This window comes from Pseudorasbora parva, chromosome 22 (assembly GCF_024679245.1).
Source record: "Pseudorasbora parva isolate DD20220531a chromosome 22, ASM2467924v1, whole genome shotgun sequence".
Taxonomy (NCBI): Eukaryota; Metazoa; Chordata; class Actinopteri; order Cypriniformes; family Gobionidae; genus Pseudorasbora; species Pseudorasbora parva.
Genome location: NC_090193.1, coordinates 36,370,546 through 36,395,115, shown reverse-complemented (window position 1 = coordinate 36,395,115; position 24,570 = coordinate 36,370,546). Strand labels below are relative to the sequence as shown.

Genomic DNA, 24,570 nt, shown 5'->3' with positions numbered 1-24,570 from the left:
GTTTGGGGGTCGTCTCACAAACTGCCTGTGGCACTTGGACCCAAAAAGAACAATTTTACTCTCATCAGTCCACAAAATGTTCCTCCATTTCTCTTTAGGCCAGTTGATGTGTTCTTTGGCAAATTGTAACCTCTTCTGCACATGCCTTTTTTTTAACAGAGGGACTTTGCGGGGGATTCTTGAAAATAGATTAGCTTCACACAGACGTCTTCTAACTGTCACAGTACTTACAGGTAACTCCAGACTGTCTTTGATCATCCTGGAGGTGATCATTGGCTGAGCCTTTGCCATTCTGGTTATTCTTCTATCCATTTTGATGGTTGTCTTCCGTTTTCTTCCACGTCTCTCTGGTTTTGCTCTCCATTTTAAGGCATTGGAGATCATTTTAGCTGAACAGCCTATCATTTTTTGCACCTCTTTATAGGTTTTCCCCTCTCTAATCAACTTTTTAATCAAAGTACGCTGTTCTTCTGAACAATGTCTTGAACGACCCATTTTCCTCAGCTTTCAAATGCATGTTCAACAAGTGTTGGCTTCATCCTTAAATAGGGGCCACCTGATTCACACCTGTTTCTTCACAAAATTGATGACCTCAGTGATTGAATGCCAGACTGCTATTTTTTTGAACACACCCCTTTCAACTAATTGCCCAATTGCACAGCCTTAAGAGCGTGCATATCATGAATGCTGGGTCTTGTTTGTTTTCTGAGAATCTACTGAACCTACTGGTAACTTGTTTGCCACGTAGCAATAAAAAATATACAAAAAACCTTGGTTATTCTGGTTAGTCACATTGTACTGCTATTATTTTGAACAAGACTGTAAATCACTGGATGCTTATGAATACGTTGTCTGTAGGCATGTACAGAATGTCCGATACAATTTTCTACATTTATTCTTATTCTTCACACAGACATACATTTATCCTTTTCCTTACATTTTATGTTGTTATTGATTTGTATGTGTCGACACACTTCTGTTTAAAGATGAATTTTGTAATGCTATAGTACTTTGATAGCAACTATGTTGCTTGCATACATTTCTCAGATGGTTATTTTGCAATTAAACTATTAATAAAATCATTACAAATGAAATTGATAAGTACTGTGATTATTGATATGATGAAACCGAAACGCAACAGCCAGACATTTTGATCCTAGGAAACCGTTTTGATAAACTTTCGGAGTTGCTAACACGTTAGAACCACTGGGGAACAAAACCACTTCCGTTGCCAAAATGCGCACGCAACTATTTGATCACGTGGGCTGTAAAAGGGTCTATATAGAACCTTTTAGGAGTTCCAAATATGTAGCACCGATAGAACCTTTTAAGGTTCTATATAGAACCTTTTCTTCTAAGAGTGTATGTGCTTCGAAAGGGAGGGGTGAGCAGTTGCAAATCACAAACCTCACCTCTAAAATGTACACACTGCACCTTTAACATTTAAACAATTTAAAAACACTTTTGCATGCTCACAGTTGGCACATGACGGGGTAAACTAATAAATCTCTTTTTATGTAGTATTTTAAGTTATTTTAAAATGATTTATTTTAGTTTGACATTTTTATGATTTAAATGAATGATTAACTTTTTCACACGAACACCCTCATAAACCCAAGTTTGGGAAACTCTGTATTAATCCAAATGTGTAATTATTCAGGTAGATAGGATACCATTAAATGAACTATAACTAAGCTAGTCAGACAAATTCTGATCAAACTGTTGTGTTTAATAACTGTACTTCAAATGAAAGGGAAAACTGAGTGTAAAAGAGGAGGATTTGTGCTGAAACTCACAGCAACGCCCCTCGCTGAGAACGTGTACTAAAGGTGTTTGCATTCTCATGATTGTGTGTTTTGGGCATCATTTGAATGTTTAGTACTTCAAGAGTGGAGAAAATATTTGAAAACTTGACCAGTCTAAACTGCGACTATCCGTGTGCTAGACCCAACACAAGATCTGATGACGCACACATTCAAGGCTGTGTACTGCGTATGGCAGAATGCATTAATGTGTTTGTTTATGATGGTTTGTTTTGGATTATTCATGAGCTCGGGGCCGACAGAATCAGGTCACCCGGCACTCAAAATCAAAAGATGTACTATGACCAACCACTGTCAAAAAACACACGCCAACCCAACACCCACAACTTGAGTTCGGTGTGTTGTATGTTTTATAGAGGCGGGAATCTCTCGCTGGTCAATGGTGTGTTCCCGGACCACACAGACTCGTCAGCGCGCGCTCATCCTTCACATATCTTCTGCTTGCTGTGTTTTCTCTTTTCCAATTCCGTCAGATTTCTTCCTCTGCTCTTCCCGTATGGTTCAGTGCGTCCTACGCGGCGTCTCTCATCCATCATCTCTCGCTGCTCTCCTCCGGCTCCTGTCTCTTTCTCTCTCTCTCTATTTCATATTGACATGTTGCCACTTCCCAGACCCCTCTCGTTTCATCTTGCTCAACTACCTCTCGGACGGACCGCTTCACTCAGGCCCATCACCCTCAGCAAGCACACACACACACACACACACACACACACACACACACACACACACACACACACACACACACACACACACACACACACACACACACACACACACACACACGTTGTGAAATGTGGGGACACTGTAAAAAAATATTTAAAAAAGACAAGTTACCTGGTTGCCTTAAATTTTAAGACTTAAACTTATTTTTAGATTTAATACAATACAAATTTTTGAGCATTGACAACCTTTATTCAAATATTTTTAAAAGATTTTGTAAGTATATTGGGTAATTGTGTGTTTTATTTGTGGAGACGCAGTGAAACATGCGAAATTGTGCTATTGTCATGATGTATCAAATTTATTAGTCAAATAATCAAATATTTAGAGTTCCAATTTCCTTCATTGTATCAACTCAATTTTTTTATTTCAATAAACTAAAATTGTTAGGCGTAATGGTTTTTATACTGTACAAACCGTATTTTCTATCCCCCTACACTGCCCCTGCCGCTAAACCTACCCATCACAGGAAACATTCTGCATTTTTACATTTTCAAAAAAACTCCTCCTGTATGATTTATAAGCATTTTGAAAAGTGGGAACATGGCCAATGTCCTCATATTTCACCCTCTCCTTGTAATACCTATGTCATACCCATGCATAATACACATTTATGTCCTCTTGTCACAAACACACACACACACACACACACACACACACACAAGCACACACACGCACCATCCCCATATGCATTGTGCTGCAACAGCTATTTATCCTTTTTATGGAATTAAAATTGATATTAAGAACCAGGACGTATCACTGCTCTTGGTATCAACTACTGAACAGTGACAACACTAATGCAAACATTTACACACACACACACACACACACACACACACACACACACACACACACACACACACACACACACACACACACACACACACACACACACACACACACACACACACACACACACACACACACACACACACACACACGATTCCCCCCCTGCATTAATAAATGCCCAGTGTCTTGCCAGAAAGCATTAGTGCAGAGCAGAGAGTCTGTCTGCCGCTGCAGCGAGCCAACACATGCAGCACTAGCGGGAAGAGCCAGAGGAGCTGACGTACTGTCTGAGAGACGGCACATCGCGCAATTCATTATGGCAGGCACGCGACACACACACACACACTCAGTGTATGTATCACCACTGCCTACATCTCCAAGATCTGCTCTCTTGCTCTCTCTCTCTCTCTCTCTCTCTCTCTCTCTCTCTCTCTCTCTCTCTCTCTCTCTCTCTCTCTCTCACACACACACACACACACACACACACGGACACGGACACACACACACACGGACACACACACACACGGACACACACACACACGGACACACACACACACACACACACACACACACACACACACACACACACACACACACACACACACACACACACACACACACACACACACGAGGACATTCAATAGGCATAATGGTTTTTACTGTACAAACCGTATTTTCTATCCCCTTACACTGCCCCTGCCCCTAAACCTACCCATCACAGGAAACATTCTGCATTTTTGCTTTCTAAAAAAAACTCATCCTGTATGATTTATAAGCATTTTGAAAAGTGGGGACATGGCCAATGTCCTCATATTTCACCCTATCCTTGTAATACCTGTGTCATACCCATGTCATTATACACATTTGTGTCCTCATATGTCAGAAAAACATGCCCCCACACACACAGAGACACAGACAAACACACACACACGCACGCACGCACGCACGCACACACACACACACACACACACACACACACACACACACACACGTCTGTTTGCTGTGTGAAAAGTGGTTGTTTATTTCCTGGAGGAATAGAGCGCTATGTTCGATGAAACCTTCAAAGCTCACAGTTGTTATTTTGGTGTTTTAATAAAAGGCATGTCCGACAAACTGCTCATTCGGGATTATGGGAAGGCACTCAAACAAGAGATGGGCATCAAAGAGAAACCGATGAGTGTGTGAGCACTAACAGAGCTTCTTTATTCGCTATATGTGTGATGAAAATAACTGGACCATATCAATATTATTTCATTACGCCGCTTGTCAAAACATCTCGCGACGGTTGTGTTTGTGCATTTCAAGTAAAGCGTCTCCATGTCCATCACAGATCATCCCCTGCTGTGCAGACCATACCCAGACCTGCTTCAAACTCACACCGTCTGCATGAGCACCAAATCTCAATCATGTAATGGACACACACTGACCACAAGGCTACAGGTCTGAGAAATTCTCACCTCGGTACTTGAATAACAAACTAAAGAATTCCTGAAGCTCAAACAGCAAAGCATGCCGCTAGCAACAGCAAGGTCATATAGGTCTGAATCCAAGGTAACGCACGCAACAGCTTATTGAACATTTAGGTTAAAAACAAATGTTGACTATAATATTTGATATATCAGGCTTTCATTGCTCATAGGAGAAGATACTTCTGTGGCCCAAACTGAGAAAAATATGCAACTTGATACAGTTGCTGATATTTATGTCCAAAAAGCCAGATAAAATTCTGAATTATGAAAATCTATGCGATCGTTATAACAGCAGACTACTTACATAAAGTAAATATCAGTCGTCACTCTATATCTACCAATAATGTCTTAAGACAATATTGAAATGCTTAGTTTAATGATCAAAGTTCTGCAATGACAATTGAGATTAATTAATTCTTTAAAAGCCTGATGAACCATAATTGATACTTTTCTAATATATACACCGCCATTCAAAAGTTTGGGTTCTGTAAGATTTTTAGTGTTTTTAAAATAAGTCACCAAAGCTGGATTTATATATAAATTGAGAAATCAATGTTAAGTGGTCTCTTAATTTCCAGAGCTGTATTCATAGAAAACACAAATATTGAGAAATATTTTCTATTTGAATCTATTTTAAAATGTAATTGATTCCTGTGATCAAAGCTGAATTTACAGAATCATTACGGATCCCAAACTTTTGAACGGCAGTATATACTGTATATCTAAGTATATATAAGTTGCTTCAGTCTTGCTTCAGTTAATGTTCATCTTGAAATGTTTTTTCATACATGTACCTTTTTCAAGCTTTCACAGCAAACATGCATTAGAAATGTGCATATCAAATATGATACAGTAGCTTTATAGGGTTAATGCAATGTAAGATGTTTTCTGCTAAGAACGTGAATGTAAATAAAAAGTGTAAAGTCAGAAACATGATCTACATGAAAGGGTTAGTTCACCCAAAAATGAAATTGATGTCATTAACTCCTCTCCCTAATGTCGTTCCACACCCGTAAGACCTCCGTTCATCTTCAGAACACAGTTTAAGATATTTTATATTTAGTCTGAGAGCGTATGCAAGTGTATGCACACTATACTGTCCATGTCCAGAAAGGGAATAAAAACATCATCACAGTAGTCCATATGTGACATCAGTTAGTTCATTAGAATCTCTTGAAGCATCGAAAATACATTTTGGTCCCAAAATCACCAAAACTACGACTTTATTCAGCATTGTCTTCTCTTCCGCGGTTGTTTTCAAACCTCAAATAAAGATTCAAACGGTCACGAATCAGTGAATCGATCAATGAATCGGATCGCGTGTCAACGTGACCTTGGTGATCCGAATCATGAATCAATCCGCTGATTCATAACCGTTTGAATCTCTATTTGAGACAATGCTGAATAAAGTCATAGTTTTTGCTAGTTTTGGTTTAAGATGTAACCAAAACTATACAGTTTAATATATTTTTAAAATATAAAATATATTAAACTGTGTTCTGATGATGAACGGAGGTGTGGAACAACATTAGGGTGAGTCATTAATGACCTCAAGTTCATTTTTGGGTGAACTAACCCTTTAATAAGTAAATAAGTGTGACAAGCGCCCCTTGTGGCAGCACTGAGAATGCAACACATACCTCATTTGCATGATGATTTGCGTTTGGCCATATTTTTGCGTTTGGCAGGGACGCGTGCAATCGTGCTGACGTGTGTCTATCTGTCTCAGTTGTAATTCAGATAACTGGCTTCTATTTGAGGCCCAAATGCACAGTAATACACTGAAAGAGTCCAAAATAAATGTGAAATCTATATGCATAGTAATATTTAACGATGTGATTTAAGCGCTGAAATGACCCTTTCATCACAATGACTGCGAAGTAAAACATTTCCCAACTTCCTGACACTCTCATCGCTTGCTTGCCGGCGCTGTCAATCCCACAATCCCCTGCTGCTCGGCACCCATTGAGAATGAATTGAAAATGTCCGCTCAGCTCATCTGACTTTGCACCAATGGACAAGTGTGATAAAACAAAGCAGAAGATGAAGTGTAAGGCAGTCTTTAGACTATCACCGCAGTCAAGTACAGTGTGTCGGTATATTGAATATATTCTGTTTGTGTCTGGAGCTGCCAGTAGGTGTGTACATCACATAGAGAGAGCAGATCAATCTCGCTCTCTATCTCTCTCCTGGCTGAAAGTCAGATAAAACACATGCTGACTCACAATATATGTGTGTGTGTGTATTTGTGTGGGTTGTGTTTGTGTGTCCCTCTGCCCAATCAAACTTCTGCCATGGATCAATTCACTCGACTTTCATGTTTATCAACTCTGATGATAAACTGATATGGATCATTAGCGCTTTAATTGGTCGATTACGTACCTTTAAGAACAACCGGGGAGAATTTACAAACGAAGGTCCGTTCGACACACACGCTTTCTATTCTAGTTGTGTTTAAAATTCACCGCGGTACAGGCGGGTCTTCTCGGTTCACTGGCCTACAAAGTCCACTACAACTCGAGCAGGAAACATGAACTCCTGGAGACGAGCGGACGCTTTCTCCTCTGCCTCATCCCTGCTTTACTTTCCCTCTGTTTATCAATTTTCTCCTTGGTCTTTCCTCCAACGCTTCGGTTTCAAAGAGCCCTGGGTGCGTTTGCACATGAATGAGCTTGTGGTGTTTAATTACGACCTCAGATGCACTCCCCTTGCGGAAGAGAGGAGAGACACATGACACAAAGCAGATCAGCCAAATTAAACTTTGACAAAACGGCAGCGGGCACACATTGGTATTCCTCAGACATCATTGTTTTGAAGGAAAAGGGCCCTTTATGTTCTGCTCTTAAGAGAGAGAGGGAGGAGAGAGAGAGAGAGAGAGAGAGAGAGAGAGAGAGAGAGAGAGAGAGAGAGAGAGAGAGAGAGAGAGAGAGAGAGAGAGAGAGAGAGAGAGAGAGAGAGAGAGAGAGAGAGAGAGAGAGAGAGAGAGAGAGAGAGAGAGAGCGCACAGAAATTCAACAATATTCATGCTGAAGACCAAAGAAAAAAGCCAATGGGATAAGAAAAGAAAAAGTTTGTTCTAGTGCTGTTAAATAGATTCATCATGATACATGCAAGTGCACGCACGCGCACACACACACACACACACACACACACACACACACACACACACACACACACACACACACACACACACACACACACACACACACACACACACACACACACACACACACACACACACACACACACACACACACACACACCACCCCTAAACCTACCCATCACAGGAAACAATCTGCATTTTTACTTTTTTGTTAAAAACTCATCCTGTATGATTTATAATACTTTTGAAAAGTGGGGACATGGCCAATGTCCTCATAAGTCACCCTCTTCTTGTAATACCTGTGTCATACCCATGTCATTATACACAACCCCCCCCCCCCCACACACACACACACACACAGCTCCTATTAAAAACGAATAAAAAACTTTTTTGTTAGTTGGCAATTAATTGATTTGACAGCAAACATGTTTTCCCTCTAGAATTAAATACTCATATTTATTCCAATGGCAAATCGTTTTCTTTTTATTTCAGCATAAACTTCACTTAATTTGTTAATCTGATAACAAAACTGAATATCTTACACCATTTTGCTTCACAGAGAAGGACCCTTTCATTCAATTTTAATGATCCCAACATGTAACAAATAAGAAGTACAAATATTATTAATATTCCTTTTAGACTCATAATTAATACGAGATCGCAAAATTGAATTAAAAATATAATAAAAACAACAATGTTATTATACATGTTTTTTATTAATATAATATTATAATGAATCATATAATTATAGTTTTAATCATTTTAACAGTTATATAAATAATATAAATACTATTATTTTACTAATATATCATAATATATAAGATATTTTAAAATAACACACGCACGCACGCACACACAATATTTGCATAATATTATATAAATATGTTATATTCATAACTTATTATACAAATCATGTTAGGTTAATATGTTAAATGTTTACTATTATATTTTGGTAACACTTTATAATAACTGCATGCTATGAATCATTAGTTAACCATTAGTAAATGGTTAATTCATCATTAATAAAGCATTAATATATATCTATAATCTGTTTAATAATTTTATTTTCATACTTTATTAATTATCAATTTATAATTTCTAAATTTCTAAGTGTTACATTATTCATAAGCAGTTATTTAGGAGTTGTCAGTGGTTCATAAGATCATTTAGAAGGTGTAAGGAAATGATTAATAAACTATTATTAAAAGTACATTTATACATATTATTTAGGCATGTATAGTAATAGTTAATTAGTGTGTTATATACTCAAATAAATGCCTTATTAACATGCTTAACTAATGATTCATAGCATGCAGTTATTATTACGTGTTACCCACATTGGTGTTAATTTACATATAAGGGTGAGCAAACAACATCAAATACCACCCGCAAGACGGAATTTACAATGTCTGGCTGCATGAGTGAACTTTATAATTATAATTCTTATAACAAATAAATTGTACATAATTATACAATGACTGGTATAATTCTAAAGAATAATTCTTATACCAGATATTTCTTATAATTAAAAGTACGAAATGTTTGGAGAAAATTGTACTGACTGAAGGCCCTGGAGTGTCGGTCCCTTAAACACAGAACCCAAGGAAACAGTGACACACACACACACACACACACACACACACACACACACACACACACACACACACACACACACACACACACACACACACACACACACACACACACACACACACAGACAAACACACACACACACACACACACACACATACACGCACGCACACGTTGGTCTATGTGGTTTACAGGGACTCTCCATAGGCGTAATGGTTTTTATACTGTACAAACTGTATTTTCTATCCCGTTACACTGCCCCTGCCCCTAAACCTACCCAACACACACACACACACACACACACACACACACACACACACACACACACACACACACACACACACACACACACACACGTCTATAAACACAAATACACCGAGCAGGAACAGCTGTAAACTCACCCAATCCACAGCAGAGCAACAGATACGTGTGAACAAATAATGCCCGAATCGACAAACAACAACAAAAAGTCATCAAAGCTGACCTTAAAAATCTTATTAGCGCAATAAAAACAAATGAATATCCCGAGATGAGATATCATTCTAGTGAATTAGCCAACCTATCGTTTCATAAAGAGTCACTACTGAGACACAAGCACTCTTTACTTCAAATTAATTTGACGACACAATCATAGCAGTGCTTTCATTGCTTTAATTATATTACGAGATGGATGTGTGTGTGTAAGCATTTAGGACTGATGTCGGCTGTGTATCTCCAGTCGTCGCTTGCAGTGTGAACTCACACTGGTTGTGACCCCTGAAGACAGCCTGGAGTCACACAGGCTTCATTAAGAGCAGGAAAGCACTCGCTGCACTAAACAGCCATGGCAAATTACAGACTCAAATCAGTGCCATTATGTAAAGGCAGGCCGGGGGCGGCGAGGGGCTGTGTGTGTGTGTGTCTGTGTGCACATGTGTGTGTGAGACTCAGGGGGAACACTTGTGTTTACATGTTTGTGTGTGTGTGTGTGTAGAGGACAGTTGCCCGACAGTGTCTTCCCTGCTGCTCTGCGTCCTGCCGCTGTCACACACTGCGATCATATCATTAACGCTTCAGCGTTAAGCTCTAATTTGAATGCAGTTTTCTCATATGACCCACATAACGGGGGCACACCTAATATCTCTAAAAGCATACATCATTGTTCAAAATACTTTAATTTAGCGCACTGAACAGATCAGAAGTAAAATCGTGAAAGTGAATCCTGAAAAAAAACTGATTGACGGTTTTCCCTATGGATAATAATCAGAAATGCTTCTCGCAAATCAGCATATTAGAATGATTTCTGGAGAAAAATAGGACTATATTACATTTTAAAACATATTCAAATAGTAAAGTTATTTTATATTGTAATAATATGTCACAATATTAGTTTTTATTGTATTTTTTTAAGCATAGGTGAGCATGAGAGAAATTTTACACAATCTAACTGACTATAAACATTTACAGTAACATGCTTTTAGCTTATTGTGCAATATATCATCTATTTAAAATGATAAACCTACCTTATGTTGTTGTAAAGTGACCCTAAAAAGGGTCTAAAATAATTATGTGTCACGATTTTATAAATTGGTATGTGACAGAAAAGTAATACGTCCGATGTGTTTGTGAGCTCATTCAGAAAGGGCAAGCATTGGAACGGTGTAAAGGCTAAAAAATCTCCACACATCCGGATACAAAAACGCACTTTTCCGGGTGTATAAATCGTTTTTTTTGTTGTGCTTGAGAAGTATGCTTGTGCTCCTTTCTTCCAAATAAAGGATGTTTGATATTTTGTTATCTAATGCGATGACACACAGACATTTTGATGTGCAGCTTAATTCCTAAAATATATTTTGGGGGCACCGTGTATGTGTCTGTGTGCCTACATAAAACACAAACAAATCAAAACGTATCTTATGAGTCATTTGAAATCTGATGTCAGAGCTGAGTCACTAAATACCGTTACGCAAGAAAACGAGGCTGCTTCTAAAACACTCGACCGGCTGCGTGCTCAGCTCGTATTCAGTGTGTGTGTGTGTGTGAGTGTGTGTGCGTGTTCGATGAATGACAGGTCCAGATGCTGGCCAGGTAACCTCTGGCCATGTAAACAGCTCTTGAACCCGAAACCCCGCGGTGATTGTCTGCCCACGTTTTCCCTTTCCCTTGATTTGCCTCTCATACAAACCCTTGCTCTTTTCACAGTTTTCTGTTTATGAATAAATCCAAACGTATCTTTCTGGACCACTGCAGATAAGCATGCAAAATTGCTCTCTTTGATACCGTTGGATATTTTCGCCTTTACTCGCAAGTTCCTTATGTCACGATTAAATTTAATTGCATGGCCTTTTATAGAAAATAAACTCCATTGAAAACATTTGGAACGTCAGAGTTTAGAATGAATCGATGTGCTGTTTGGTCGCTCTTGACGTGTGCTACATATATAACCACATATTATCTTAATTTGCATTCATCATCATATCACAGCTGTTGTCTCTCTGGATAGGTAAAGAAACTGGCATTAAAAGTAAAAAGCTTTTTCATTATCGCTGCTCCTTAAATCAAGTAACTCTGTAAATTTCGTGCTGAGCCCTTATCACCGTAGGGTGATGTTCTACGATCTCACCACATTACCACCCACATTAATGGCATTGGTGAGCAAAGACAGCATTAAGCTAATAGACCTGGCCACATCTTGCATTATAAATAGTCATGAATATTCCATTATCTGTCTGCACATGCCCACAAAATGTGGTAGCTGCACTGAAATGTACCTCTCTGCTTTTCAGGTAACACACCTTATAAAGCAAGGAAATGCAGCGTGTCATCTTACCTGGTTTTGGGGGACGTCGTCAGCCACTCTTCATGTTTTTCAAACGTTATCAAGTAGGCTGCTATCTCCTGCAAAAGACCACATAAAGAAATATTTTTTAGATTGTGTATCTTTTTACTGTCTAAAACTGTTTAAAGGTGCACTATGCAACTTTCCGTCCACTGGAGGGCGCCTATTCTAAACAAAGGCGTATTTTGATGACGCCAAGTGTGAGCGCAGCATCTTGGGACGTGTGGTCTTCACCTCACAGCCGGTGGAAAATAGGACTCGGGCAGAAATCATGTTGATGGATGCGGTTATTAACGTTACTGTAGTGTAAAGCAGAGCAGGACCGAGTGTTGTGGAGCTGAGCACGGCCGCTGGAGTGATTGTTACACAAACACACGGCTCGCGAGCACCGGGACTTTTATTATGACGGGACGGGACAGATTATAAGGTAAAGCAGCTCTGTTTATCATATTAGATACATTTAAGTGTGTTTAAAATGATGTTAGGACGTTCCTCTATGTGTTCGCTCAGCGTTGCTGTGACATGTTCACACTGCTAAGAGTAAAGCGTTTCTGCAGAATAAAACCGAGGGTAACGCAGATATGACGCCATTGACAGGCGACTCCCTCAAACGCAATGCTGAAATGTCCCTGTCCTTAGTTAAAATAGCAATTTTCTCACAATTTAAAAATAGTTGGAAACATCTGGGATATTGTAAGTACTCAACTGAACAAAATATATAACACTGGCCTAGTGGTTTTTGGATATTTTACTGCAAAAATACTACATAGTGCACCTTTAAATATGCTAATTGTCTAGTTCAATAACATTACAATGCTCGTCAACAAGGATATCAGTTAGGACAAGCTTTATTTTCTCATTTAAGGAGAGAAAATATAATTCTTAGGCCGGTTTCACACTGTACGAGTAAGCAGCGCATTTTTTTATTGCACGCAGCACGCTGAATTAAAGCCACAGTGCATAGTTCTTGATGAAAATTGACCTGGTTAACATGACAAATAACAAACTTCACCATGAAATCATGTAGTGAAGTGTTCCGTGTGTTTCACAATCACCATATGACATCCTGTGCTGTGAAAAAAAAAAAAAAAAAAAATACACAAAAACATTTTTTTGCCCAAACTTCAAATGATTAAACCTAGAGGCATATCTTCACTTTAAGGTTACGTTTATCATGGAAACAACCCATATACAGCATGTTATATGCATGTGTGTTTGGGACAGAGGGAACCCCAGTCGCATTCTCAGCAGACACACTGCAAAAAAATGCTCTTATTATTTAGTATTTTTTTCTTGTTTTCAGTCCAAATATCTAAAAAAAAAAAAAATCAAATGTCATTTTACTTATCTAGTAAATTAATTAAGATATTTTTGCCTGTTTTCTGGGGGAAAAAAAATCTAAATGAAGTGAGTTTTTGCTTAAAACAAGCAAAACTATCTGACAATGGGGTGTGAAAAATAATAATAATAATCTTGATAAATGCATCTTAATTCAAGAATTTGAAGATATTTAGACTAGAAACAAGACAAAATGACTAAGTAAGAAGAGCATTTTTGCAGTGTATATGCTGGCCTTCATAAATCAAAGCACGAGACAGATAGGGGTTCGGAGGAGAACACCGGAAAAGAGACAGAATGGACGATATTTGCATTACACAAGCCGTGGTTCAGCTCCCCCTCTCCATACGCACTGCTTCTGCGCTGCCATATAAAGCCGGCGTTAGTCAGCACACATTCTTACAACATAAAAAACAAAAAACTACCAAAAAGTACCATGTACTGTCTTCTTGGAAATACCCTGAGCCATCATGAAAACCCCAGTGTTATGTGCAATTCTGTCAGACAGACCCGATTGGACTATAGATAGAATGGGAGACAGACAGACAGACAGACAGACAGACAGACAGACAGACAGACAGACAGAAAGACAGTCAGACAGACAGACAGACAGACAGACAGACAGACAGACAGACAGACAGACAGACAGACAGACAGACAGACAGATAGATAGATAGATAGATAGATAGATAGATAGATAGATAGATAGATAGATAGATAGATAGATAGATAGATAGATAGATATTCCAGGTTACATGTTGTCCTTGATGTTATCAGATCTATTAAATGTACTAAAACCAAATCATTGCGACTGAGTTTTACTCTCTCTCAGGTGCTGTAAAATTGACAAGCTTTCCTCTACAGCTCTTATAAAACTAGAGTACTCCATTTAAACACCACAAAACACTGTAGTATAAACTTAGTGAGTGTTGTCCGAGAACATGATCTAGTGAAAAGTGGTCTTGGGCATTAGTATGAGTAACCCGTCCGTCTCCATGCCGAGATACAAGAGCCGCGGATGTTTCTAGATGACCCGGCGATGACCATCGTTCATCTGTCGCTCCGGGGTATTCGTAAAGTGTTCAGACTGCCTGCTGAGCAGCTGCCAGGAGCCAGATTACACAGCCACAAGGGCCGAATTGCCTCTCGAGCCCTACAGCCAATCAGAATGCCATATCGACTATCAACTCCTCTGACAAGTGGCAGATCCTGCATCCTAGAGCTGTGCAACCACCACTGGAGCGTTTAAGACAACATCCACGTGCACATGAGTTACTTGTGCCTGATCAGTTGAAAGACCGATCTCATTTAATGCACCAGTGGGCTCATTTTAGCAAAGCGTGAGGAGAATGAGTGAGAAAATGTACGTCACATATATGTTAACAGCACAGTTGTTTGCACATGAAGTAGAATGTGGCTAAAGAGAAGGATTTGGGTAACAAGTGGCGCACGTCTGCAGGACAGATACATCAGGACGCTCGTCACAACGGGGCGGAGGGTAGAGTGTTCGGCTGACAGTCACGCGAACGATTCGCTGTGTATCTACATGCGGCCATATGCTCTCTTGGCTCGGCTCTGAAAACAGGCAGAAGGCCCAGGGAAGTGTATTGGAACACAACTGGCAATGTTCTCTTTTGGTTTCAATTTAGAGAAGCCAACTTGTGCAGTGCCAATTTAACCCTGCTACCCTCATTATTGAAGGCAAAGAGGGAAGGGATGGGCCTTACAAAGGAGAAATGAGTAATGCATTAGAGATCCAAGAGGAAAGAGGACGTGCTCATAAACACCATTGTCACCTCTTTTACCTTTATTCCACAAGGCGGCAATGATACACAATGCTGACGTGATGTTTCACTCATAGTTACAGCAGGCAGAAAACAAAAGAATGGGAAGCATCCTCAGCAAAACTTGAAACAGTCTCTCACTGAGTTACTGCAGAGGAAGTCAAAATATGTCACTTGATGGTGGATCTGGTGAAGAAGCGGTTTGTGATCAAAATGTTGATTTTGAAGATGTCAGAAATGTTAGTTTTGATAATATGTTTAAGATGGCGAATATGTGCCAGATGCTCTGACGAGGACAGCGATGATGTTAAAACATCTGTCAAACTAAACCCTTACAAGCTCCAAAAGTTAACAAAATATGCTTTATTTTATTCTTCTGTAATGGTTACTCTAATATCAGGAGAGTTTTATATTTTATATATCCGTGTTAGATATAGATTCGGGTCGGTGAAGACCTAACTAGTTAATCATGATTGGCGAAACAGTCTTTAAAGGGTTGAAATTAGATGAAATTCATATTGTGAAAATGAACATTCTGTAATATGTAGTTTGGTGGAACACATATTTTGAAGAATTGCAAACAACAATCCTCATTGATGTTACTTTTTTTTTCATACAGAAAAAATAGACTCAGGTTTGGAATGATATGAAAGTAAGTAAATGATGACAGACTCTGCATTTACTCTGCATGTTTTAAGTGACCCAATTCCGATTTTCTCCTCCCATGTGCCACAGATCCCATGAATGTGTAAGCAGGAAAAAAGCACATGGATTCTGACATTCTCAGATCGGTTTCAGGCCTCATTCATATGTGGAAATAAATCTGATACGAACATTTGTGCCTGCCATGTAGGAGAACAGATCGGATATTCCCCTAACAGTGCGAGTCATATGTCATGACATTTTGAAACATTTTGCAGAAAAGATACAACAAATTACTCTAGAAACTCTAGTTGACAAGCAGATTATTAATTTAGTTTGTTTGTGCTAAATAAGAGGCGATCTGGAGCTGAAATTGCTCTTGAAATCATCCTGAGTGCTCGTTGACGCTCGTGCACAGACCCGCTGTTCGTTCCAGTGAAATTGTATTCGTTCCAAAATAAAATGCACACAAACATGTCCTGCTCTTGATATACAATCACTGATGGACACATTTGGTTTTAATGAGAAAAATAAAATAAATAAATAACATATACGATGGCAGATTCGAACCCGGAACCTCTGACATGCTTGACAAAAGTTCTACCACCAGACCGTTAGCACACACTAACTTTTATAGCAGATCTGTGTATATCATAATTACTGTCTAGAAGAATGTGTACTATATAATAATTTTGATATATGGGTGAAACTATTGCATACATTTTTTCCCCCTATAAATTCCATGTCAATAAATGAAACTCACTGTACTATTAAAATTGATTTCTTGATATCATAAAGTTTTTTGTTCGTTCCACCAATGTAAATGCAGATATCATATATGGGTCACTTTTAAAATAAGCGGGTCGTTGGGCATCAAGACCTGCAGTGTAAACGCGGCCGAGATGAATTTTTTGGGCGAACTATTCCTTTAACCAGAAAGGAAGGTTCGCCAAATCAAATGTTGGCTTGTCTGTTTTTGTCTGAACATTTAAAAAGTCTAAGTAATGTGCCAGCCACTTCAATGGCCACCTTCACCGTTTTCTGTGATATCTTCTTAAAGCGTTCCATCATCTTATGTGACCGCAACACACACTTCTTTGTTATCCTGTTTACCGTTGGGCTGGGGACCTCTATTCTCACTGTCTGATTGTTTGTTACGCTGGGACCCTGGGAGTGTCCTGGCACTGCCGCTGATGGACTGAATGAAAAACAATGACCCGCTGTAATTTGGCAAACAAGCAACAAGACAGATACCGAGCATCGGGGAGTCGGGCCTTTGTCAAATTCTGTTCATAAAGGAGCAATTCCCAGCAGCTCACTCGTCTTCGCCGTCCCATCTCAAAGTAGTTTCCCTCTTTTTCCGATAAGCTTGCTTTTTTGTGCTCCATATACTTTCACAGCACTCCTCCCACCCTCTTTGCTCTCATTGCCTTATTATTCCTCTGTTCCGTGCTCCTAACTCAGAGCTGTAGTCACTAAAGAGATTATATGACAAAGTCATTTTGCATTGAAATGAAGATAAAGGCCTCGGGGCTTCAGCATTCTGCAGGAGAACATCCCTTCCCCGTTCCTTCGTTTCTCCCGTTCCCCCTCCCTCTGACTTCCCGCGAACCCTCGGGGGCCAGCCGTTCGGTTTCTAGCGAACCTGCTCCAGGCGGCTCTTTTCCTAACCTGCAGTTAACCTGAAGGGCGGCGTCGACGCCTCACTCAGACTACCAATGAGCGCCTCTAAGTTTGCCACTCAAGAGCCGAAAAATGTGAAACTCCTCAAAGCGCTCTTTAAACTATAGTAGGGGGTAAACGGGAGTCAAGAGAGGCGTGTGAGAAAGAGCCAGCGTTCCAGACGAACTGAAGTGTCTACCTTCCAGACAATGCATCTCTCTCTCTCTCCTTTTCTCTCTCTCTCTCTGGCTTATGTCTTGAATGCTTGTTGCTAAACTTTATGAAATGCAAATCGGCCTCCTGTGAAAATGATCTTTGAAACACTTCTAACAATTCAACACCAAAGGAAGACATGAGCAAATCCTGCTACCTGTTTCAAAAGGCCAGGCCTGCCATCCGTCTCCTTCTGTTGTTCCCAGTATGAAAGAAAAGAAGTCGTGAACAATATGACTCTCTGACAGGTTTATTTAAGGGAGGCGTTCAAGCCGCAAAACATACGCGATGGAAAACGTGTGGATTTCGCATCAACGTCGAGCTTGTGAAAAAGGCGCAACGACTATCGAGTTCAATTACTCAAGCTATTAATTCAAAGTGTCAGTCGCTTTTTGATGAGGCACTTTGTTTAAGTGATCAAGCCGGCCCACTTGAGCTGAGGGGTGTCTTTTGTTGTTAGGCCATGGGAAACACTCTAGAATTAGTCAAGGCAAAAATGGCAATTACATCCCCCAAAAAATCATCTGCTACTAGATAAGTGGTGTGGTAATGCAATATACCAATGACTGAAATCATTTAAAAAAGCTAGGGATGGGCATCAGAAGTGACAGCAATGATCAATCACGAAAACATCACATAAGGCTTTGTTTGTAATTGTTAGATTGGTTACAGCATGACTTTTTGGCGGTACTTTGCGGTTTGATTCACCACATGTGCTCCAAAACGGCATATAAAGCAGGGTTTTAATTGGTTTTAAAACATTTTTATAGAATTATGCCATATTAAAATTGCAATATGTTAAATAAATATTAAAACTTATTAAGATGAATACAGTACACTGCCAGAAGAGCATAACTTTGACCATTTGAATTGAATAATCTGACAAAGACTGCCCATCCCTAATACATTGCTTGTAAAATGTGATCTTATATCTCGAATCTCTGCGTAATTCATATTAAGTTTCTAATTTAGGCTGAAATGGAGGCCTTGGAGTTCTGCTGAGGGTCATCCTAAAACTGACTCTCATTTGACTGAGCTCGAATGCACTTTAAGCCCAAACTGCTCCCTGTGGCACCGTGAAGAAAACCGGAGAGAGTCCTCATTCTGCTGAAAATACTCTCCTCCACAATTTGCTGCGGGGTGAAGAAAATTTTGCACGACAGATCCTTTTTGAATACGTGCCCTGATTCATTAGCGTAAGACTCCATCACACTTGGTTCCTGCCATGGTCCCCACAGGTACCCTTAAAACCTGCGTTACATTGATGGCTGGCAGTTTCCGAAATGAATATTAGTCAGAGCGTACCCCGCTGAACTGCGCCGAATGTGCTTAAACCAACACTCAGACATTATCAAGCGGCAGACGTTACAAAGTGGTGCAGTCAGCTCCGTTCTGCGCACACCAGGGTTCACAACTGTAGGGTTCCTTAAGGGCAGGCTAAGGAATGTCTAAGTGCGAAGAGACATGCATGTATGCTACATATCGATGAGCAGAGAGACTTCCATCAAACACATTTAAAAAAATATGAACTATTTCAAACTGTTTAAGATGAGACGGAGGCACACAAGCCACCGAGATTGAAATGGAAGTCCAATGGAAGTGTCTTTCTCTTTCCTCCCAAGGTCAGCAGCAAGAAAGCAATGAAGTCCTCCGTAGAGTCTCGCTGTCATCTCAATAATCATAATCAAACTGCTCATCCACAATCTTTTACATTGTCTCTCCACCCACTCAGTAGATGAGACGTCACCAAATCACAGAGAGCAAATTGACAATCCACTTTAAAAAGTGGGAGAGGAAATTGAGCCATTAATCATAGCGCTCGTGTCCGCCATGCCGGTTCTCGTACAGTCCGCACTCGCGCACGCAAGCCGAGACCGACACGACGCTCTCGAGTCTCTGCAGCTTATTGCAGAGAAAAGATAAATGCTTCCTTTAACCGTCATTTACCAATGTCTCTCTTGCACTTTGAGGAGATGCCGCTCCAGAGCCCGCTTTGATTAGTAGATGTGTGTGGTTGGGCCGTCCAGACGCCGGCTCAAGGAGAAAGACTCCGGCGAAGGTGTAGAGGACATCACAGTGATCTAAGATTGATGTTCGCTCAGTTTGGCAGAGGACTGGAAGAATGTACTGTGGCATACTTTAAAAGAAGTCTGACTGGAAACGCTGCCAGAGAAGGGCAGAGAAGGTTAGAGGACCATTAATGGGGATCCAGGTCATAGAGAGATCCTGTCCGGTCCTCCAGGAACCTCCATCTCAGTGTTTTCGGACAAACGAAGAACTAAGTCAAGTGTCAAGTGGTTTAATTAATCAAGTGCTAGTTGTGCCCGTTGTGTTACTACACCACTGGGACAAATTTAAGGGGTCCTAAGAATAGGAGATGAGTAGGACAAAATATTTTACCTTAAAAGGACATAAAAACATCCATTCCTCAACACCCAAAGACAGAATGATCTCCTAAGACTCAAACTTGCCCCTCTTTTCTTTCTTCTATACACATTTCGTGGCCATAATGTTCATGTCATTGCACATTTCAAAGAAAATTTTAAGCAAGAAATACCCCTTCATCATAGCTTACTCTATGATGTGACTTTCCTTTTCAGATGAATACCTTTTATTTGTCACTCCACTCCAACTCTGACCCTTTTCTGGAACCACTCACTTTAGAAGTAGAAAGAGCTTTATTGCCAAGTATGTTCTCACACACAAGGATTTTGTTTTTGTGAAGAAGCTTCCAGTAGATACTAGTTTCCTTCTAATCTCTAACAGTTTCTCAAAATCCTCCATATTAGAATTATAAATATAGATTTAAAATATAGCATTCTGTGCGAAATTCAAATAAATCTGTTAAGTTTTCCAATGGAAAGCATATTGAAACAGTCTGAATCATTCATTATCCCCTATATAGTGCACTATGTGCCACTCACCATGTAGAAAACAGTAAATGTTTGAACAAGAGAGCAAATTTAGTTACAGCTTCAGCGTCTATTTATAATGTAGAGGGCGGGGCTTAAGATTCCAGAGGGCGCTTGATTGGACAGAAAATCTGATGAGAAGCTGAAGTGCAGAGTGATATCATCAAAAGACTAAGTTTTGAATGCTTATATATTCTAAATGTTTTGGAGCACACTAGTTAGTAAGGCCAACATATTTATATTAAAAGCCAAACTAATCCCATTTCGATTTCATGCGCACTTTAAGACTAATAAAAGAAGTAATCATAATACTACTTATAATAAATATAATTTCTATGGTACCTTTCATACACAAAAAGCAGCAATAAATATTAAATATATAAAATAAAAATAAAATAAGATAAAAAAGCAAGCGAAAAAAAGAAAGAAATGAGAAATGAAATTTTATACATTAAAAAGTGTTAAATTACTAAGAATATATATATATATATATATATATATATATATATATATATATATATATATATATATATATATATATATATATATGTATATGTGTATATATATATATATATATATATATATATATATATATACATATATATGTGTGTGTGTATATATATATATATATATATATATATATATATATATATATATATATATATATATATATATATATGTATATAAATAAAAACACACAAAAATAAATAGTACATAAAAAGAAAAAATGAGAAGGAAATACAGATGTATTTACCCTGCTTTTAAAAATTTGAATGCTACTGTAAATATCAATTTATTTGTCAACTTTCAATTGTTTAAAGGTCCCTGATTTTTAGAGCATTACGGCAAACAGCTGCTCCATCTGATCTCATAACCTTTAGACAAACATCAGCACGCAGACCACAAGCATTCGGGTGCTTTCAGCATTAGATGCACGCGCAGATCTCCAGCTGTTTGATACAGAGAGCTGGCAGGCAAAGCTGTCACCTCAGCACAGAAAATAACTCTCGCTATGCGGTTCGAGAGACGCGGAGGGCCGATAGGGGCAAGTGGGCAAAAGTTCTACTTCTGTTGTTTTCATATTTTTGCAGGTGTGTATCCCAGCAGACCTTGCAGCACAGCAGCTGTTTAAGGTTAACCTGCACCGCTCGGTTCCAGCTGTTCAAAGAGATGTAAACATTTGTGAGGAGTGCGATCAGTCACGCTGGGTGATGATGTTTGTTTTGGGTCATTAATATTAATATATGACAACAGGTTTCAGGACACATGGCTTTTATGAATTATGGAATAACACAGAGACCGAGGAAACTGGATTGTGCATGTATAAAACACAACCTTTGTGTTAAAAAAATCTGCTGGGCATCGTATAAAGGGGCGGCAGTCGCCATACCTGGCATTCAGACAAAATGGTGCTGCTCGTTAGCTCTGTTGCGTGAGTTGGCCTTCGTCAGAAATTGTAGCTTTAAAAAGCTCATTTAAACAGCCCAACACCGTGTCCGAACCAGAGAGATTTGCAGCGGGAAACTATTTATCTGTCCAAACCAGACTCGACCGTGACACAGCAAAAATCACAGCCAAGAAGAGCGTGCGGTTTAGAGCAGGTTTGTGTTTGTCAATGGCGCTGTCGTTTTCAGTTCCTCAAAATAGCAACGCACCAACAATGAGCCTGAACGCACCTGGTTTTCAGACAGACGGGCGCCAGTGCATTTACTAAACAGCATGTCGCTGGACGTGAAAATGATTACTGCGTCAGACTAAAACCAGCAAAAAACACTTGCCGGATGTATGATAGGACCCTATAAGTCAAATGTCTTGAAAGCGTCTTAAAGCGTAAATGCCAAACGGTGGTGCAGAGCTTGATTTGTCACTTTCTCCTTATTCTTTCTCTCACACATTTAACCACAGTCTCTTTCCTCATTTTGTCTTCTTAAAGGCTTTTGTTCTTTATTTGTCTATACTCTCCTGTTCTCTTCCTTTATCTTCTCTATTCTCTCTGTTGTTTTGCAGTGGCCCGGTGGCCCTCTTGGGTTATTTGTTTGTTTTGGTCAATTGCAAGCCCTCTGGCAGTGATAAGGAGAGGGCGTTATTGTGCTGGAGAGGCAGCAGAGAGAGAGAGAGAGAGAAAGAGATAGAGAGAGAGGTGGGCTGAAACCTGGCACTTAGCAAGATTGTTTTCCCTGTCCAAGTGCCAAGGCTGCTGACTTCCATGATAAAAATGAAACTATCATTTGCAAGTACGTTATCAGATAGTCAAGAGCGGTAGAGAGAGAAACAGCCAGAAAGAGAGACAGAGAAGAGGGTCAGCCATTAATGAAAATAGCGGCCACGTTATTATAGGTGATGTGATTTTCCCATTACTGTGTGCGCGAGAATTATTCAGTTTAAGAGATTGAGTGTTGCCTATGAGTGACATACTCATCTACATACTACACACTCATCAAATATCAATCATGAAATACATCTCTGCTGTGTAATTGATAGGTTAGACGTGTGGTTTATTTATAACCAACAACAGTGACAATAGCAAACAGCCTTCGACAGCGGCACTAAAAATCATTTTGGTTAATTTTTTTGTCAATAAAAAGCTAATTCATCTGATTAGCTCAGAGCTTTCACTAAAACAGGGATATTTACAGATGGAAAAACTTAAAGTGCATTTCTTCATCCAAGCAATTTTCCCCATAATTGCAAAAGCCTAAAAGTTTTTAATTTGTTTTGAACTTCTCCACTTGTGTAACTCCACACATGCACAGTGAAGCAGTAAATAGTTCACTCAGATCATTCACATTACAGCTCGTGCGCGAGACGGACAGCGACGGCAATTAATAGCCGCCTCTGCAGATTAATTAAAACCACAAAGGCAAAACAAGTCACATACAGTGAAGCTCTAAAAAGAAAAAAAAGACCCACAAAGCAAAAGATCACTCGAAACAAGATGTTTCCTGTGCCGTCGGCCAAATTTACGATGAACAATGCAGTGCTTTTCTTCATTTTATCCCGAGAAAAGTACAGCCAGGGAGGAAACCGCCACCATCCACACGAATGCTCCACCTTTTGTTACTACGAGAAGGAGTGAAGGTCATATCCCAGGCAGAAGCTTCCAGGAGCCGCCCCGACTCTGCCAGCGAGGCCCCGGCGGGGAAGGAATGATGGAACGTTTCATGCTTCCTCCACGACACGTGGGCCCCATCCGGAATACATGATCCGACAGAGACAGGAAGGAGGAGAGACGCGTCCTCCGCTCGGGCTCACCCGGGATCTACTCCAGAAACGCAGCGGCACTCGTCCTCGCCAGGGATCGAGGCTGCTGCTCGCGCTCGATTGGGGACACAATGGAATATTGAATTTCCTCGACTGGCTGCGATCTAAAATGGGCTTCCAAGCCCGGCGATGCCAGATCAGAGGTGCCACCAGGTTGATGCGACAACTCACTGATAAACTAAAAATTCATCCAAGACGCAAACAAGCATTCAATTCTCAACGTGTGCAAGGCTGTACCGCATTCGTGGAATATTAGGAACATATCAGAATCAATAAGAGCCTTATTCACACATACGATTTGGGGGGTCTATATCCGTCTTGGAATAGTATTTGTTTTAAATAAAGCAATTAGCCTGCAAACAAATTCAGTAACACTTTACTTAAAGCCTTTATGTCTAATGCATCATAAAAGTATTTTAATGCATTTATTATGCTTTGTAATGCAC

General features: G+C 39.7%; 1 protein-coding gene across 12 annotated transcripts in view; it reads right to left on the bottom strand.

Annotated features, from left to right (window-relative positions):
• The window catches only part of camta1b (calmodulin binding transcription activator 1b), a 391,981-nt gene that overhangs the window by 205,015 nt on the left and 162,396 nt on the right, over positions 1–24,570 (bottom strand). For all 12 annotated transcript variants that reach the window (XM_067431861.1, XM_067431859.1, XM_067431856.1 and 9 more), the window contains one exon: positions 12,304–12,371. Coding sequence is in view for 11 of the 12 variants with exons in the window: in XM_067431859.1 (XP_067287960.1) it covers positions 12,304–12,371 (68 nt within the window). In the remaining variant the exon portion in view is untranslated. The remainder of the gene's footprint in view (positions 1–12,303; positions 12,372–24,570) is intronic.